We start from the raw sequence: 13,930 nt of genomic DNA on the forward strand, positions 1-13,930 counted from the left end.
AAATCTAACAAGTTAATACAAATCTTAAAAAATAAATTCTTTTTGCATGCTTAATTGCTCTCATAAAATAAAATGAAGAATAGCCAGCCAATAAATAAATAAATGAATATTGAATATAAACAAAAATTTAAATAATTTCATTTCCTCTAAATGTTGATAGACTTAGTTAACTTTATTGAATTTTAGGATGAATGAAATAATTTTTACTATCATTTAAAATTTTCTATTATAAATTAATTAATAAATTCCAACATGAACTTAAGGAAAATTAAATTAGAATAATTAATTAGTTAGTTAGTTAAAATCAAGTATATTTACTTATTCACCTAAAAAGCAAAGCAGTTTTCCTATTAAAAAAAAATAAATAATAAGACTATTAATGTTTAAATAAATTTGGCTATCTTAAAATGCTTAAAATACACATACATCTTTTTTAACTTGGGTTTTTAAAATAGTAGGAATAAATTTAACTAAATCATTTGAAATGAGATACTTTTCATTTAAAAATGTATTGCTATTTTTCTTTCAAATATTACTTTGTAAAAGAATATATTGATAGAATCCTAAGAATATTGATTGATTGACATTCAATCCAAATTTTTTTTTTAAATTTGAAGAGAATTATAATCTAAAAAGAAAAAAGTTTATCATTAGTTTTTATAAAGTTACACTTCAAAAATCATTTAGTATACTTATAATATTACTAATATCATTCATTTATTAATCAATTTTTTGCAATAGATTTTGCCAACTAAGAGAATTAATTTTAAATAATTTGTAATATCAGAGATACCAATAAATAGATTAATAGATCATAGAATCAAATAAAGATAGACCTAAATTTTTACACTAAAAAAATTGATGCAGTAATTTAAAGATTTTTTTGTATATAAATAGGTTTTATGTAAAATAGAAAAAATAAATAAGAATAGTAAGTAATTGATTGATTATGTTTCAAATCTTTTTGTGGCAGTAAGTAGTTCATAAAATTTCAAAAATTTAACTATAATTTGCTGATGTTCTACTTATTTTGAAATATTTAGCCAAATATTGCTGCTAAAATATTAATTTGTTTGTTACTTTTATCAAAATATTTTTAAAAATATATCTTAAAACATATTGTAAAAACTCTAATTTAAGCAGAGTAAAAATTCTATTTTCTATAATTTAGAAGGTTTAACAGTGATGCTTCATTCATTTTTGATTTTTACCTGAAATTAAAAACTTAAATTGGAGCACTATCTTATTACTATTTTAGTCTTTTTAAGTTTATTAAATTATCTATGCTTAAAAATAAAATAAAAATTTCTAGTTTTTTCATATTTGATTAATTAAAACTTATATTTTTTCTATTAGGTTTATTTATTTATATTTAGGTTAATAAAATAGGATCTTCTTTTTTTAAATATCATGATATTGTTGAATTTTTTAAATAGTAATAAATCCTATATATTTTTGGAATAAATTACAAAAAATCTAATTTTCAAAAATACAACAAAATATTAAAACTAATTTGTCTCATTCAATATTTATCGAAATTAATTATTATATTAAAATGAATTGAATTAGATAAAATTTATATAAAATATTTATTTAAAAAGTCATTATGTTATTTCTTTTTTTAACAATATTTGAAATTTGATTTTGGTTATTTTCCTTCCTTTAATAATTAATAATTTTATTTATCAGAAAAGATATAAAATAAGTAAATTCAATTGTAATTTGAAATAAAGAAAAACCTTTTTAAGAGAGAAAATTAAGAACAAAAAAATGAAAAATTAATTAAAAAATTTTCCAAAAATTAAACTGCTAATTCTCCTTCAGTGAACACTGTATTTAAATGCATTTGAAATAAATTCATAAGATATGAGAGCTTATTAAAAATTCAGGTATTTTATTTATCTAAATAAAATGAGACATCTTGTATTGAATTTTGGAAATTAAATTTAAAAAAGATTACTATTACTTGGATTAAGTGTGGTCTAGTGATGAATCACAAATTAAATTCTTACAAATGCAGAAGTGAAATTGTTTGAGTATTTAAATGAGAAGATAGGTAGGTATCAGACTAATTATATGAAGCAGCCTACTCTGGAGGATTAGATTTCTGTCTTTAGCATTATTTCAAGCATAGACCTAGACCTGAGAATTTTACCAGATACAAAGAATTGCTTGATAGAAAAAAATACTAGGAAAAAGAAACAAAAATTTGAGGCCTAAATCCAATTTACAGATAAACAAAGAGCTCTTAAAGATATTTATCGAATGGTATATATTTAATAATATAAGGAAGAAGGCTCGTATTTTACAAAATCATTATTTAAAAAATGGATAAATTAAGTACTTTTACCTCATTCAAAAACTATTGAGAATTCAAAAAAAGGTCTTCTCTTATTAGACAACTTAAGTAGCCATGATTATGATGATTTATAATCTGATCAAGAAAACATGAATTATGAAATAATGTTTCTCCCTCCAAATACTACGGACCTTCTCTAACAATTAACAAAATCTATAAATAAAAATATAGAGAAATGTGTTTAGACTATCAATATTTTTTAGGTCACGATCAATAACAAAACTAACTCATAGAGATTTTATAGAATATTTAGTTTAAGCATGGACACAGAGAGATATAACCAGAGAATGTTTAGAAATCATGGAATTGCTATAACTAAAATATATAAGAAAAAAACTAAATCTTATAAGAGCTCTTAGTCTAAAATTCTGAAAATCAAGAGAATGAGTATAAAGAGTAGTAAACTAATTATATTAATTAAAATTTAATTTTTTTATTAAATAGATAATTATTAAAGAAAATGATGATGGAGAAGAGTCTTTTGAGAGTCACAAAACATTAACCAATTCTTAACTATATGAATTCTTCTTTAAAGAAGATATTGAAAACTCCTAAGAATATAACAACAAAGAATAATAATAATGATAAACAAATATATTAATTTAGATATGTATTCATATTTAATGATTCAATATATACAAATATATGTGTATGTATGTATGTATTTAAATTATTTTAACTTTCTTAAATTAAGGTGCTCTGTTCTCTATTTTAAGGTGATTTTTTATTAAAGTGCAAAAAGGTGAAAAATAATTATTTTTTTTGTGCACCTTAACTTAGATAATGGACGCTACTATAGGATTAAAAAGTACTCATAAAAAAGAAAATCTTTAATTATTCATTCTGTTACAAACAGAACCTATGCTTTATCTTATCAATAAATAAGATCTAACAATTTAAACAATCAAATTCCTCTGAAATAACATCAAAAAATAAAATGAGTGCTATAATTTTATTTGTATAGTTGTTGAGATAAATATATGATATCATACTTAAATATGCCAAATAAAATGATAAAATCCTAATAATTTTATTTACCCCATAACCCTACCCTTATTATCAAAAGTATGGATATTCTATTTTGTTATTTATTTATTTATTTTTTATTTATTTATTTATTTATTTATTAATAATTTAGATAAAATTCCTAAATTTCTAATATGTTTAATATGTAAAAATTAACTAACCAATTTATTAAATGTAAACATATATTATTTTTTAATCCTTTTTTTGGAATTTTTCGAATTAAGCCTAAATTATCATTTAAAAAAAAAAAAATTATTCCTTGTAATTGAGCGAACGCCTCTTTATATAGATGTGTCTTATTTTTAGTAATTATAGTATATTTTAAAAATTATGATGTAAAAAATGAAGTTATAAAAATGTCAAAGTAGAATCCTTAAAATCAAAAACATAAAATATAACCATTAGATACCATCTATTTATGTTGAGATTTTTTCTCAGTTTAAAATATGTCTTAGTAAGTAATATCACTTCGATTATTTATATCAATTAAAATTTGTATGAAAATAGATTAATTTAATTTACTTGCTATATTTTCACAATATTACAAATTCAAAGTACAAGCAAAAATAAAAAAGATATATAAAGATATTTCATATATGACCAAAGAATCAAAGAAGAATAGTAAGTTTGTTATTATTATAAATTTAGAAAAGATTTATATCAAATTCGTTGAGTAAACACTTTTTAAGAACAATTAAACTAGGAAATATAAATAAATAAGTAAGTAAGTAAGCAAGTAGATTTACATAATATAAATTAATAGTGAATGATATAATATAATTTATTTATTTATTATTTAATTATTTGTATATAAGATTTTTAATTTAGATTACAAAATTCTTTGTTATTTTATAGATAGATTGGCTGATTGATTGATTGAAGTAATGATATGGATAGTTTTTTAATTAAAATTGGTTGAAGTCAGAAAATAGTTAAATCTGTTAATCTTTTGGGTTTCATAAGTTGCTGCTTCAATTTTTTCTGAATGTCTGTATTTAGTTGGCATAATCTATTTCATATTAAATTTTGATTACATGCTATTATTTAAAAAATAAATTAATCAATTTACAATAAATTTATTTTTAGGTGCTTAAGATATTTCATTTTCTTGAACGATTTACAAAGAGTTAAAAATGTACTCTCACTAGCTCTGTTACGACTTTTAATTAATATAAAATATTTAAATAAATGAATAAAAGCTAAATAACAAGTAATAATTTACTTTATTTAGAGGTTTAAGCTTAATAAATTTTCTAGTTAAGGTAGAATTTATGCTATTGATTTAACTCCTTGGCATTTAAGATTATTTTATCTATTTTCAAGTAAATAATATGAAATTTATTTTTTATATGATATTTAATTGTCTATACCTTAAGTCAAGTGAGAGTTATTTTAAATTTTATATTTTGGCAATACTGCATAACAATCTATTTATACCTCTTTCTTCTATCTAATTTTTGCTTTATTTGATATAATTAAAAAAGTTGATCAATAAATAAATAAATCAATGAATTTGTGTAAAATAATAAGTACCTTAAATTCAAATTAAGTTAAGTAATAGATTTTAGATGAGTAAGACATCTGGAAAATTATTCGAGAGAGCAGTCAGATATTTTATTAGCCCTATTTATTAATGAAATATATGATATATTTAATAAATGTATAACTAAATATTTAGTTACATTAATCCCAAAGAAAGATATCTTAAGTTTCCATATTAGCATAGTGCTAAAGATAAATTTTCAAGTCCATTATCAGTAAAATTAATATAGCTAATTTTCATATAAAATATTCATCAAAAAAGAATAAAAAAAAAATTTTATATTACTTAAAATTTAATCTTAGGCAAGTCAAAGTATTGCTTAAATAAGTAATTTGATCAAATATACAATTAATAGAGCATCCAAGTGAAAAATTGTCTCTATTTTTTATTGAAAAATACAAATAAATATATTGCTTGCTCATAATTTAAAATTACTCTAAATTCAAGGTTATGGAGTTGACTTTTTTAAAAGAAGACAAGAATTTGCTTATGATAATAGATCCTTCTTCACTAATATTATTTTTTCTTTAAAAAAAATTAATTAAATAATTGCCACTTTTTAAAAAATATAAATTAAAATATTTATATTATATGAAACTCAATCACTCACTCACTCATCATTTAAAAAAATATTTATTTAATTAATTAATCAAAATAAATAATATTATTTATGATAGATAAATAAGTAAGTGATGATTTATTGTCAAATTTCAATATATAAATAATATATGTATATATTTACTATAAAAGTATCTAAACAGATTGAGCAAAATCAAATTCAAATCTTTTCTGCAAAATATTTTCTAAATCTTAGTCATTTAGCATTTATTTACTATATAATTTTGTTAAGAAAATTAATATATGTAATATTTCATCATAAATATATATATATTACTTGTAATTAAGATAAAAATTAGTAGGTTTAGGCAATGCACTTTGTTCAATCTCAACACCCATTTTTTATAAAAATATTACTTATTAATTTTTAATGTTGATTTTAGTTTTCAAATTTATGTGAAATAATTTATATATAATAATTATGAATTAGTTTAAGTTTGGTATATTTTTTTTAAGAGAAAGCTGTTTTACTTAAAGAAAGTTAAAAAAGTAAATAAATTGCTTATAATTATAGATGTAATTAAAAAGATATTTACATTCTTTTAATTTTACTGATAATTTACGATTAATTAAACTAAAAAACAAGAAATTTCTTCTTTTTTTGAGTTACAATGACAAATGTACTTAACTAAGCATTAATAATTAAATTCACTTTCGATTTACACTAACCAAAATAACCAAAGACTCTTTATTTTTACAAAAGTAAATTATTGATTAAGCTACAAACAAAAAATAATCAAACCATAGAACAAAATTAATTTAATTGGCTCAAAAACATTTTCTAGACGACTTTAATAATACTTCAAACAAACTTAAATAAATAAATATTTTATTAGATAAAAATAATTTATTTAGATTGATTGTTTAATTTATTAAAATCATTTTTATGTTATCATTTAAATATTATTTATATATTTTTATGAAAATTAGTTTTGATATCCTTTATTGATACACTTAAATATCAAAAAAAGTATAAAAATATTTAATTACTATTACTTTAATTTTTGCGGCTTTAATTAAATTTGATATTTATTTATTTATTAACAAATTTACTATAAAAAAGGTAAAGTATAAGCAGCAACTTTATTACATTTTCGCGTGTAATAAATAATTCCAAATTATTTTTTTATTTTTTTAGAAATTAAGATGTATAAAAAGAAAAAAATATTTAAAAATTAAATAGCGCTTAATTATTACCTTTCAAGTAGAATATAATGCTGATATAAAATAGATTAAATGATAAATTAACTTGTTTGTTTTTAATTAATTTAAATATTTTTCATTATAAAAACTTGAATTTAATTAATAGTGTAAAATAGGCATTAAGGATGAAAATTAAAAATTCAATTAAAGAATTTGTAATTAAAAAAAAAATTGACTTATGCAACACCTAAAATATTTTAATTTAATGATAAAATTAATAAAATATTGTTAAAATTAAAATAATTTATTCAATATTAGTCTCAAAATGTCATTTTTTATTTTGTGTTTTAAAAAATTAGATTTTATAGAACAATTCTAGAAGACCCTGATATATCTATCTATCATCAATCAAATTTTTTGGGGATTCATGAAATTAATATATCATAATGCATAAAGCAAATGAATTTTATAGAAACTTATTATCATTTATGAGTAACTTATTTATTATCTTTTAATAAATTTATAAATACTTCATAAAAATTAGTTTTTGTAAATTTTTTCATCTTAAAATTTTTTTTTGAAGTTAGTTCATTCATTCATTTTAACTATATTGAAACTTTTTATTCGTTTATTGTTTTTTAATATCTTAAATTAGAAATATATTAATTTAGAATAATCCTTGTGTAGGAAGATTAAATTTCAAAAAAAAAAGTGATATTCTTACTATTATCTTAGTATTTATAAAATATTATTAAATTGTAATTTATTGCATTTATATATTGTAAATTTTATTTAGTTAATAATTACTTTATTTTCATAAAAAATAAATTGGCATAAAATAAATTCCTCCCATATTTAGGGTTTCCTCGTCAGGGTTGCTCGTCTTAAAAATTGAGGTATTATGGTATATATCTATTTAATATCTTAAGAAATTATTAATAAAAAAAATTTACTTCCTTGAAAAGTAAAAATTAAGAAATTTGCAAATTAAAATCTACTTCTTAATTCTATATTATATGATATTTTTAATTTTTATTTTCTAGTTGCTTTCCCATTCATTTACTTTAATTATAAGGTTTAATTCTATAAGAAAGAAGTTCTAAAAATTTATTTTATAACTACTAAATTTATTATTTTAAATATTTCATGTTTAAATGCCTACAAAAGTATAATTTATATAATGTCTTATTTGGCTATGATTATCTTATATACAGACAAAAACATTTAGAATTAGTAAAATAAAATATTTTATTCACTCTATCTTTTTATAAATTGAGAAAATTTAATTATTGGTGATTGTAAATTGAAAAAATATTGAAAAATTATTGCTTAAAGTTACATTTTATCTTAATAAATTTATACCTTTCATTCTTTGGATACAGATTCATTTAGCAATAAATTAATTTTTATTCTATTAATAAAAAAATGAAATCAAAAGTTATTTATATATCTAATTTTTGCCTATCAATAACGAATTACCTACAAAATTTTTTCTAATTCATATTAAAAAAACTTTAATAACTTTAAATTCTCTCAATTTTAAATTTGGTTATCTCAGATTATTCAGAATATATTAAGCTGATAAAAATTAATTTTTCATGTTTTATTGCTTTTCCTTATTATAACCAATAGCACTAAATCTCTGTAAGTATTAGTTTTATATACTTAAATTTATTTTATTAATTTATACATACAAATTTAACACAATTATCATATTAAATTTATTTCTTTACACTAAAAAATTTTAAACTAAATTAATAAATTTTAAAAAAACTTTAATCAATTAATCTAATTAGATAAATATTAATAAAAGTAAATTCCATCTAGAAATAAAAAACATTACTCACCGTTTTATAAAAAGAATTAGCATTTTTTTATAATGATTTTGGTTATTTATAACAATTTTAAAATAATAAATTATGATAACGTTACTTGCTTTTATCAAAATTAATATTAATAAATGAATATCTATCTGTACTTTTATTAATCTCTTAAATATAATTTTAAAGTATATTAAAGCAAAGATAAAAATAAACATTTTTTAAAAAAAGATAAATTAAACCATTTTTTTCTTAAGAGTAAATCAAAAAAAACAAAAATCCCTACCTCTCAGAAAAAATAAAGCTTGTAGTAATACAATCGATGCAACCTGAGGCAACTAAAAAAGAAAAAATGGAACTTAGTTCTTCGTCGGAGGTCTAGGTAATATGATTTAAATTAAAATATAATAAATAAATAATGCTAGGGTAAGTTTAAAAATAATATATGCTGAAATAGCATAAAGATATTTTAGATACTTTTATAATAAAAATTTTTAGTTTATTTCAATTTTATAATGCCCAAGAAAAAATAAGCATAAAAAAAAAATTAATTATGATAATATTAAAATTCAATCAATTATTTTTATTTTTTATCATACTTTTCTTATTTAAATTAAAAATAAATAGTATAAATATTTATTTTTTTTGTAAATACAAGCGAAAATTATGTTGCTTTTAGTAGTTTACTCTTGATATTTTTAAATAAGCTATTTAGGCAAATCAAATTTATTTTAAAATTTTTCTAAAAATATTTTATTTTTTAACACACACACGTTAAAATAATAAAAATTAAACTAAAAGAAAAATTATTGATTATATTTATTACTTCTGTTAATGTTTTAAGCTATTTTGAATAAAAATTTAGGACTGATAATAATAATAATATTTATTTATCATAAACAAAATTTTAACTAATATTTTCAAAAAAAATAATAAATAAAAATTTTCAATTCTTTAATTTGAATCATAAAATAATATTTTTAGTAAAATTTTTTAAGAAAGAAAAAATTGAATTTTCAATTGAATGCTTTTGAGAAAATAACTTTATAATTTTAATCTTAAATAAAATTAATAGAAAAAATAAAAAATGGAAGGAAGAATGATTACTTTAATCAAAATCAATTTTCAAATCATTAGTACATTAAATTAAAACATAAACTAACAGACAAAAATTGATTTTTTGGTAATTACTTTATTATAGGTTTATATGTTAAAATTTTAAATTAAACCTCAAATAAGAATTACCAAACATAAAAGTAATTAAATTATTGGTAAAATATAAGTGGAAGAAGTAGTGCTTGTGGCGCAAACATTAGTAGTAGAGCCAGCAGGGGAAGTTTATCCAGCTGGGCAAGCAGTGCATCCACTAGCACCTGAGGTAGTAGGACTGCCATAGAAGTTAGCGTTGCACTAGCAAACAGGAGGATTATCGCTGCTTAGTGAAGCATTAGTATCAGGACATGCGCAAGAAGCAATTGCAGTTGATCCAGCAGTAGAAGTAGTACCAGTAGGACACTAAGTACATCCGCTGGCTCCAGAAGTAGTAGGTGTACCATAATAGTTAGCATTGCATTAACAAGCAGTATTTCCACTGTTAAGGGAAGAATTAACATCGCTACAAGAACATGAACTTAATTAAGTGGAACCTGCAGAAGAAGAAGCACCAGTTGGACATTAGTTACATCCACTTGCACCAGAATTGGTAGGGGTACCATAATAGTTAGCATTACATTAACAAGCAGAATTTCCACTGTTGAGTGAAGCATTAGTATCATTACAAGTACATGAAGAGACAGCAGTTGAACCAGCATTTGAGGAACTACCAGTTGGGCACTGAGTGCATCCGCTCGCACCAGAGTTAGTAGGGTTACCATAATAGTTAGCTTTACATTAACAAGCAGTATTTCCACTGTTGAGGACAGCATTAGAATCATTACAAGTACATGAAGAGACAGCAGTTGAACCAGCATTTGAGGAAGTACCAGTTGGGCACTGAGTGCATCCGCTCGCACCAGAGTTAGTAGGGTTACCATAATAGTTAGCTTTACATTAACAAGCAGTATTTCCACTGTTGAGGACAGCATTAGAATCATTACAAGTACAAGCGCTGATAGTGGTTGCGCCAGCTGCTGCAGCAGAATTTGATCCAGTTGGGCATTACTAACAAGAACCTGAGGTTGTATCGCCATAATAGCCAGCAATGCAATAACAATTACCCTAACCATCATCTGCAGAATTTGGGTCACTGCAAACAGCATTAACAGCTGATATTATTACAAGAGAAATAAGTATTAAAGAAGTTACTTTCATTTTTATGGTTGAATTTTTTTTAATGTAATTTTTTTTATAATTAAATTTTATACGATTAATTTATGTCAACCAACAACTATTTAATTTGAAACTTGAATTAGATAGAGGTTATCGATTTGAGTATTTCTAATTAATAATCAAAATCGAAATTAAAAAGGTAAGTACAAATAATCTTAGGGGGTATGGAAATTAATAATTTATTTTTTTACCTGAATTTTTCTATTTTTCATCAATGTTAAAACTATAATTTTGATATTAAAATATAATATTTTAAGAAGGGGATTTTATTATTTATTTTTTGAAAAGTTATTTTGTTTAAATCAAATGTATAGAAAATTGAATATTAGTTATCAGCAAAAATGATTTTTATACCACTTTATTTTAAATTATTGCAATCACAATAACAAATTCTTTTAGATGGTTTGCATTGATTTTTTTAGAAATTTAAAAATATAAAATTTTTGTTGTCAATTTTCTAACGAAGAAGGAATAGAAACTTATTTCAATGGTAATTCATATATATTCATGTATTATATGTCTTGATTTTAACCACTATTGTTAATGAAAAAGAGACTCAAAAAAGAGTAAAATAGAGGCATTTTCAATTAAATTTAAATTGTCTAATGAAATTTCAAATCACACTTGATTAAGAAATTAACAGAATAGAGATGATGCTAATATATTTTTTAATGTTTTAGAGCAATTTAGTTACTAAATTAAATAAATAGATATTGATATCTATCTAATCCACCCACTATTTCTTATTTATACTATAAATGACAGCTTAAAGAGAATTAAAAAAGCACTCTTTAAATATAAATGATATTATTCTATAATATTGGATATGCATGAATGTTTTTAAAACCAATTTTTATGATTAAATTGATATATTTATAGATTCAGGTTTTTCATATTTTTAAATTAAAATGTTTAGTAATACATCAAATAGTTTTTTATATATATCAATACTATTTAAAAAAATGTAAGCAAAAAAAGGAATATATTTGATTGTAGTGTCTAAATGTCAAAAATTCATTTAGATAAAGTGATAATAACAATAATCAAGTTTTTTTTCTATTAAAAAAAGAAAAATCTTATCCCGGACAAATAGCAAATCAAATATATAAAAATCGATAATATGCAATAAATATAAATTTTAGATTTAATTCAAATGCAAATAATAAGTCTAATTGATTTTAAACATTAGGATTATAGTTATTTATAATTAAAACGATTTTAAACAAGCATATTTAATATATATTTTATATTTTTTTAAAGAAAGATATTTTGTAAATTTTAAAAGAATTTGGTAGTATTTTTAGTAAAAAAAACCGACTTTTCTTTTATTAATAAAATTTGTCTTCTAAGGATTTTAGGAAGCAAATATATTTTTCTGATAAAATATTAATAAAATTTGTCTTCTATGGGAGAAAAAAAAATTGTTTATTTTTATTGAAATAGGTTTTGAGCTATTTTTAACTAAAAATAGAAGAAACAAAATTTAAAAAATTCACGTAAAAATTAAACATAAAAAAATAATTAACTTTTTTATAAAACAGGTAAAAAATGTATTAAGAGAAAAACAATTTCCATACTGCAAAATAAGAAATATCTTTACTAAAGATATTTATTAATTGCTAAAATTATTTTATATTTTATGTAATTAAGCCACTTTAAATGAAACTCGATCTCTTTTTTATATTTAAATTTTGTTTAAAGTTTTAAATTTCAAATGAAAAGCATAAAAAGATAATAAATAATATTAAATAGCAATTTTTAAAATTTCTTATTACATCAAAATAAAAAAATAAAAATCTCCTTATGACTCTATTATTTATTTATTCAAAATGTGAATTTAATTTTTTTATTAATGTAAAAATTAACAGTTGTAAAATGCAAAAATGTTTGTTTGTTTTTATTTATTTATGTGTTTGAATTTATAAATTGTTTAATAAATATTTAAAGATAGAAATAAAAATTGAAAATAAAAACTAGTTTAAATTTATAGATTTATTTGAGCTAAACTTTATGATCAAAATTCCTTTGATATGTTCAGATAATCTTTTACAATTAATACAAAGCCATGTTTGATAATGTAGGAAAGTAAGTTAGGCATTTATTTGAGTCAGTGTAGGATGTTATTTGTAATAAATTTTATCTCGTGAAATTTTATTAAAATCTGGCTTATTAAAATTTACCTGAAATAAAAATAATTCATTTATGTTTAAAAAATTTATTTCTACTAAGTGTGTTATAGGTTTTTTAAAAAAACTCTTCAAATATTTTCAAAAAGCAATATAAATAAAAATTAGTAAATTCCTCTTCAATATTTGCTATAAATATAATAGATTTAATATCATTTAACTTAAAAATTCTAAATGTTCTTCATTTACTTTAAATCAATCAAAAAAGAAAATAAGAGAAGGAGTTTTTTTAAATTATTTGAAATTGATTTGATTTTAATAAATTTTTTTTTCAAATTCCTAATTTTAGAACTTTTTTAAATGAAATTTTTCTAAAAGCTTCTTTAGCTAAATTTTCGTTAGTTGATGTTAAATTTTTGCATTATCTTAAATTATGCCAAAATATAAACAGGAAAATATGGAAATAAAAATTAGATACTTTCTCCTCTTTTTAATATGAAGTTTATGACATAAGTATTAATACATTTTATTTCATTTTAAAGTTAATTTCATAAAAAATAAAATTAAAAAATAGATATTACAATTTTTTATTTCATTGATCTATTTAAATTTTAAAAATAAAAAATTTCTATAAAATTTATTTTGATTAGCTTCTCTGAATCTTAAATGATAAAAAAATCATTATTTTATAGCAACAACACAAAAGGATAACTGTTAATTTGAATATTTACTAACTTACTTACTTACTTTTGTAGCCTTTTATAAGCAAAAACAGTTTTTATTTTTGAATTCTAGAAACAATAAACAACAAAAAAAAAAAATCAGGTGAATTCAATGCTCGCTCTTCTAAAATAATAATAAACAGTAAAAATTTATGTTAAATGAATTCGATATAATTATCTAATTTTAATTAATTTTTTTTTTATGCATCTACATTTATTAAATAATTTCCTCCTTAAATTTATCA

The 13,930-nt window shown here is 20.1% G+C and overlaps 3 protein-coding genes across 3 annotated transcripts; 1 reads left to right on the forward strand and 2 right to left on the reverse strand. All coding sequences in view use genetic code 6, as the record gives it.

Moving 5' to 3' along the window:
• Positions 1-2,076: 2,076 nt before the first annotated feature.
• On the forward strand, positions 2,077-2,944 carry TTHERM_00630130 (DDE family endonuclease; the record flags this gene model as incomplete). The annotated part of the gene is made up of 2 exons (XM_001022743.1): positions 2,077-2,758; positions 2,817-2,944. 2 exons carry the CDS (start codon positions 2,077-2,079, stop codon positions 2,942-2,944), a joined length of 810 nt encoding a protein of 269 aa, XP_001022743.1.
• A 1,362-nt stretch (positions 2,945-4,306) lies between these two features.
• TTHERM_000630098 (kinase domain protein, putative) lies at positions 4,307-5,885 on the reverse strand (the record flags this gene model as incomplete). Its single annotated transcript, XM_012799399.1, has 10 exons — positions 4,307-4,394; positions 4,455-4,544; positions 4,608-4,697; positions 4,756-4,845; positions 4,919-5,008; positions 5,068-5,157; positions 5,214-5,306; positions 5,364-5,453; positions 5,671-5,760; positions 5,824-5,885. The coding sequence occupies 10 exons, from the start codon at positions 5,883-5,885 to the stop codon at positions 4,307-4,309; spliced, it is 873 nt and encodes a 290-aa protein (XP_012654853.1).
• A 3,754-nt stretch (positions 5,886-9,639) lies between these two features.
• On the reverse strand, positions 9,640-10,236 carry TTHERM_000630099 (transmembrane protein, putative; the record flags this gene model as incomplete). The annotated part of the gene is made up of 1 exon (XM_012799400.1): positions 9,640-10,236. The coding sequence occupies one exon, from the start codon at positions 10,234-10,236 to the stop codon at positions 9,640-9,642; it is 597 nt and encodes a 198-aa protein (XP_012654854.1).
• Between the last annotated feature and the right edge of the window lie 3,694 nt (positions 10,237-13,930).

Source organism: Tetrahymena thermophila, assembly GCF_000189635.1.
Source record: "Tetrahymena thermophila SB210 genomic scaffold scf_8254470, whole genome shotgun sequence".
Taxonomy (NCBI): Eukaryota; Ciliophora; class Oligohymenophorea; order Hymenostomatida; family Tetrahymenidae; genus Tetrahymena; species Tetrahymena thermophila.